Source organism: Camelina sativa, chromosome 6, assembly GCF_000633955.1.
Source record: "Camelina sativa cultivar DH55 chromosome 6, Cs, whole genome shotgun sequence".
Lineage (NCBI taxonomy): Eukaryota > Viridiplantae > Streptophyta > Magnoliopsida > Brassicales > Brassicaceae > Camelina > Camelina sativa.
In genome coordinates, this window is record NC_025690.1 from 1,554,263 (window position 1) to 1,561,249 (window position 6,987).

Here is a 6,987-nt window from a genome sequence, read left to right on the forward strand (position 1 = left end):
TTGTTTCTTGTGAAGTAAGATTCGAGACTCATCAAGCTTTGGATATTGTTGGTACACTTTTTAAAAAGGGTATAATATTTTATTTTTTTGGTTGAACGACAGATGAATTGTATTTACCTTTTTGTATGGTAGTTTCATGTATAATAATATAATAATAATTATTATTTGATGTAGGTGTTATGGAGCAGATTAAACGATACATGAATGTGCTTCTAAATAATATCAGGTCTTAATTCTTATAATTATAATGCTTATAACGATTGTATTACCTTTTAAAAATGATTTATAATTTTTAATAGATAATAGTTTTATAAACTTGGATTTCCATATTTACAGGAATACTATGATCGTAATTACCCATGGTTTCGATTTGCGGGTATCTCATCACGAAACTGTTTTAAATAATCATGTTATATTATTATTCATTTATATAACTACAATTGTCAGTTTTTAAAACTATTTAACAAATTACACCTAAAGAATGCTTCAATGAAGATGGTTCTGAGGATAATGTTATGATTCGTTCGACGACTACGACAACTAAATTCTCGGATTGGATTATATTCAATACACAAGCTGCTCAAAGAAATCACTTATTCTGAAACTCCATATCCATTAGGTTGGTGTCGAGAAGATATGATATGGAAGAGAAAGTCAAAAAGAAGACAATTACAAACTCTATACAATATTCCTCTAATATTTGTTTCTTTAAATTAATTTGCAATTTATTTGAATGTAATAATAATCTAATTTAAACAATAATCTAATGAGTTTTGAATAATATATAGTCTGTTCAAGTCAAAGAAATTACTAATACTGATATTACAATTTCAGCAGTATGGTGTCATAAATAGCTGAAATGGAAGCCATAATTAAATAGAATACAATTTCCATAACCATGTAATGTTCTTATAATATTTGTTTCTTTAACATAGTTTTAAGAGATATTTCATTGAAAACGCTTTTGAGAAGTCTAATAAAACGTCTTACACTTTCAAAATGGTGTAATTTCGTAAATTTGAATTATTGTTATATACATTTATTCCTTAAAAGTTATAATACTCACAAAAGGAATAAATTTACAATTTTTATAAAAATTTTGAAATTTGATATGATAAAGATTATTACAAAAGCCTTAAAGTTATAATACTCAAAAAAGGAATAAATTTACGATTTTTCTAAAATTTTCAAATTTGTTATGATAAAGATTATTACTAAAGTTACAATACACACAAAAGGATAAAATTACGGTTTTTATAAAATTTACAAATATGAAATGATAAAGATGGCAATTACCATTTTTTGAATAGTTCAATATATATATATATATATATATAATATATTATATATACTTATTAAAGGGATGATTTTTTGAATGAGTATATTTACTGTAAACTTAAAGTGATAAAGATAGTAATAAATATATTTATGAATAAAAGATATTTATTAGATTTACATAATTTATAGATTATGATGCCAGTTTATATTGTTTAAATCAGAAAAAAAATATATAGAGATATATATGTTATATATTTGAACATATCTATTATTAATTATGAAAATACTTTATTATATATATTTAGGAAAAAATACTTATCTGTAAGGTGATATATATATATAGAGAGAGAGACGTCTGAAAGATCTTGAGTCCAATATCCAAATCTTCAGTAAATTACAAGGTTCTTTAAAACTTTCGTCACATAATTCTTTTATTATGTTTGTCAATCTTGATTTGCTTATAATTACTGAATTCGTTTAGTGCAGGTAAAATTATGGTCATAAATTCTCCAACTGATTGTGTTTCACGTTTGAATCCTTCAAAATACGAATGGAAAATCCGTGTTATGATTTTGTGTTTATGGGAAGAAAAAACTCTTCGTCTTGGTTCAACCCTAGAGATGGTTCTAACTGATTACCAGGTTTGCTAAATGTTTTAATTGTTAATTAATTACTTAATCCTCTGAACATGATACTTATCCTAATTTTATATAAATTTGATTATATTAGTTTTATTTAATAGGGAAAGAAGATACAGTGTAGTTTTCGTGGTGATGTTGATGACAAATTTGTGTCCAAATTTCATGTTAGCAATTGGATTGAGCTTGAAAATTTTAAAGTTGTCGATCAATATGGGTCATGCAGAGCTACCACTCATCGATACAAGATTATTATTTTGTATAAGACCAAAATTAGTATGACTTCGATTGTTGGAGGTGAAGAATATTTTGAATTCATCGATTATAATCGAATATTAAACGGCTCTTACTGTGATGATTACTTGGTTGGTAAGTTACATTCTTCATCTACTTTAGAATCTCCCATAATTGACTTCTATTGTATTATACATTAATTTGATGTGAGTTTGCGTCTTAAATTTTAAGATGTTATTGGAGAAGTGACCAATGTTGATAAAATGGATACTTGGAATGATAAAAAAGACTCGATGGATCCGAATAACGGCAACAAGTATGAGCTTAGGTCACAAAGTAATCATATTCGTAAGTTGCTAAAGATGTGCTTCCAAAATACCTTGGCGAAGAAAGTGGATGATTCTAATGACGCTGACTCGGATGATATCGACTCTGATGATTCCGAAAATGAAGACGATGATGGAAACAGTTCTGATGAGGATTATTGTGAAGGAGAAGAAGATACAGAAGATGAGAACTTTTATGAAATAGTGTATGTAGACGAAGCAGATAGTGAAGGCGATGATGAGGAGTACACTGATGATAATGAAGATGATGAATATGAGGAGGACATTGATAATATTGAAGCTGCTGAGACTGAAGAAGAAGTTTGTGAGAAGCAAGTTACTTCTCCGAAAGGGAACGAAACACAAGAGTACTCCATGTACCATTGAATTTCCTTTGACCTTCGTGACTCCAGGTATTTGGTTTAAAACATATTATCTAATGGAACTGCTTAAATATTGGCTTTATACATATTATATCTAATAGAAACTGCTTAATATCTATAACCCTTTTTAAAAAAAAAAAAAAAAAAAAACAATTTAGTGGCATGCTTTTGACGTGTGAGTTAACAGGAATAGCAGTGGACAATTTCTACAAGACTTACAAATATTCCATAGGTGAAAGCCTCATTTGTGTTGTTAGATGGGGTGTGATTGATGTCTTCCAAGGTACATACTCTATTCGTTCGTTTAAAATGTTTTCAAATTAGTTTTTATAATACCTTACTATTCTGAGTTCCATATCAAATGTATTGTAGGTAGGAGGTATGTATCCAACACTATATGTACCCAAATTAGGCTTAACCCGGAGATTCTAGAAGTTGAAACATTTAGACAATCGTAAGTTACACTCTCATGTTAGTTTCTTATACTAATGTTACAAAGATAGTATATATATGAACAAATTGTGCTGTAGGAACACTAGAAAGAGAGCACGTACAAAAAAATGATGGAAGTGTTGTAGGAATACCTGGAAGTGAGCTCGCATTAAATACAAATAAATCATGAAGAAGTGTTATTTTGACGGCTACATTACTATGTTTTAAATTATTTACATTTTTCCATCGAATCTTAAAATTTCAATATAAGTTTTAAACTATTATAAATTTCATAATATTTTGTTATATTATATAGTATGAAATTAAATTCTATTGTTAATTATATATATCTTCATAAGTTATGAATTTTCCTTTATTTTAAGTTTTAATATATAAATCTCAACAAAAACGCCCACAAATTAAGTGTTTGGACAACTTTAATGGGCCTGATCTCATGAGACGCCAACATGAAAGGGTTCAAGACTCTTCGGACGCATATTTAAGCACTATTTGTCTATCCTATATCATGAGTTTCTGACTTTTCGTTGTCTCTAAACTTCTTTACCGACATACTAACATCCGTATCATTCAGGTAAGTTATCAAACAAAGTTTTTTGGTCTTTCGTTAATTCAATTATTGGCTTACGAAGACTCTCTTTTTAAAATTTTTTACAGTATCATATTCCGCGATGGATGGTGAAAGTTCAAGAAAACGCAAAGAACTCATGTCCGATTGTGAAAGGGAGACCAAGCAATATATAAAGTTAAAAAGGCGTTTCAGAAATCTAGAGATGTATTTCAAAAGGAAACGTTGAAACGATTCACCGCGATTCTTGATATGGTGAAAGAGCATATGACGAAGAAAGAAGAATCAACCGAACTCATTTGTCAACTTGAAACAATCGATGCTCAACTCACACTAATGAATGATATCTTGGAAGGACGCATCGATTTGATTGATGAGTGTAAGAGACTGGAAGAAGTTAGGGTTGTTATTGAGAAAGATGTTAAAGATTGTGTGGTGCATGATATTGATTGGGATAAACTCCGTATTCCATTTAGTGGTTTTCAATCTTTGTAATTTCAGCTTTAACATTTTTAGCCTTCGAATAAAAGAATTATCCTTTTATAAATTAAATTTCCAAATATGTTTAATATAAATATATCAAAGATATTGAGTTTACTAAAATTGTTTATTTAAAATATATTGAGTTTTAATCGAAAATGGAGAATATTAAAATAACGAAAATAAATTTAGAAACATAAATCAAAATGAAAATAGAAAAATGAATAAAAAGTAACAGATATATGTATAACAATTATACAATAAGATATTATTCTTAAGCAGAAAACCAAAAAAATGTATTTCACACATTCCATAGTATATTTAATTATTGAATTTAGGATAATATACAATCTAATTAACCGTAATCTCATACGATAATGTTAAAATTGTGAAAATAGTTAATAATGATATTCCCATGATATTTTCTATGTTGATTTTATATATATATATATATATATATATGTATATATATATATATTCATTATATGCTTTGAATTCATTATTCTTTATTTTTGAAAATCGGAAACATGACCACTGATTCGAATTCTTGTGTTTATCTTGCCGATTTGCATCCTTCACTCATTCAAATAAGGATCAAGGTTAAGATTATCATAAGATTTGTTTGCAGTGCTGCGATGAATGATGTGGTCGAGTTTGTGCTAGCGAAACTTCTTCTCGGAGTGATAAGCAAAAATTTAAACATTATTTGATATGAATTTTTAACTCTAGGGTTCAAAGATAAATGGAACTTTCGAAAGGAGTTTGGTCCAACGCTTCGAACCGTATTTTAACGAAGGGAATTGGTTGATATTATCTAATTTTGATATAACACCAGTGGTTGGAACTTTCAACCCTACTACACATCAATTCAAAATACTCTCAAGCAGCATAACTTCAGCTCAGTTGATACCTTCTTTGAATGAAAAAGATTATTTTTCATTCGTATCTTTCATAGATGTCATTTCTGGCTCTCTAAATCCGAATATGAGCATTGGTAAGCAGTGTAACAAATAATTTAGTTATCTTATAAATTGTATATTAAATAATTGAAATTGATTAAACTTTACTTATTCTGATTTAGATTTAATTGGACGTCTCGTGCGTGTTGAAACCTATGAATACCTTTTGGCTAATAACGTCCACACCGGACTTCTTTTTGAAATCGAAAACGAAGAGTAAGAATTATTATTTATTTTATATAAACAATACTTTAGTTCTGTGGTTTTCCTATTTAATTTTATTAATTTTAAATTCCTGTTCAAGTGACATACGTCTGAGATGTCATCTGAGAAGAGGATATTTGGATTATTTTTTCAACGGTTTTCGTAAAATGGATGAAGGCATCATTATATGCATAGTCAGATTCGGTCATATTGATAATGTTGAAGGTGAGTGTATAATAAAAACCATTATGGTAACTTTGTGAGTATAAATACTAATGATGTGCTATGGTTTTAGGTCGTACAATCATTACTACCGCATGCAGTTGTACACAGATCCTATTCAACTACCCATGTCTTGAAGTTTCTAATATGCAAAATCACTTTGAAGGATCGTAAGATTATTTTACGGTTTTACTTTATGGTTTTGTCTTTTTAGTTTTTTTTCTCTTTTGTTTACGCATATTGGTTTTGGGATGATTATATCTGATTTTGAATTAACACAGTCTGTTATAAATTTAAAGCTTGCTACACATAAATTCATAAATCAAACATCATGAATTGGGCACAATTGTTTCCTTCTTTCAATGAAAAAGAATTTTTTCTTTAGTATCTTTCATAGATGTCCTTTCAGTCTCTCTAAATTCGAATATGTGTCATGATAAGGAGTGTATCCATTGATTGAGTTGTCTTATATATTTTGTATATCAAATATTTGTTTCTGATCAAAAGATATTTGTTATGATTTTTAGATTTGACTGGCCCTCTTGTGCATGTTGAAAGCCCTGCTTACCTTTCAGATAACAATGTCCAATATAACTTTATTTTGAGATAGAAAACGAAGTCTGATTTCGTATACAATACTAAAATTATATGCTAAATAACTGCCAAAGTTTGGAAGATTTGTTTATGGTTTAAAGTTTACAGTTTTATGATTTATTTTTTTCTTTATAATTTCCGAAAACACATAACCAAATTTTTCTTTAAACTTTTATTCTAAATTCGATCTATCTATTTTTATATGTTTTAATGCTTTACTTAATAGATGTGACTGGAAACAACGTTTCGTGTCGAAACATACAATGTAACCTTTAGACACATCCTATAAATTTTAAAGACGAAATATATAACATAGAACCGTCACATTACCTTTACAACTATTCCTTTTCAAAAATTATCTTTCTGCCTTCTCTCTTCTAATTTTAAAAAATGACGAGATTTGTGTTTCTTACGAAGTTGAATCCTTCGACTATGCAATGGATGATTTGTGTTAAGGTCTTTTGTACGTGGCAAGTGAGAAATTGTTTGAATGATGTTTGGAGAGAACTAATCTTGGTTGACGAAGAGGTATTGTTATTCAAAATTTTAATATATTTCCATGTTTTCGTTACTATTAATGTGATTAATTACTCTTATATTGTGGATTAGGGGTCATTTGGACATGCTACGATTTCGGCATCACTCTATGGT

At 28.5% G+C, this 6,987-nt stretch overlaps 1 protein-coding gene across 1 annotated transcript; it reads left to right on the forward strand.

Moving 5' to 3' along the window:
- Positions 2,414 to 2,863, forward strand: LOC109133264 (acidic leucine-rich nuclear phosphoprotein 32 family member B-like). Its single transcript, XM_019246250.1, has one exon. It carries the CDS (start codon positions 2,414 to 2,416, stop codon positions 2,861 to 2,863), a length of 450 nt encoding a protein of 149 aa, XP_019101795.1.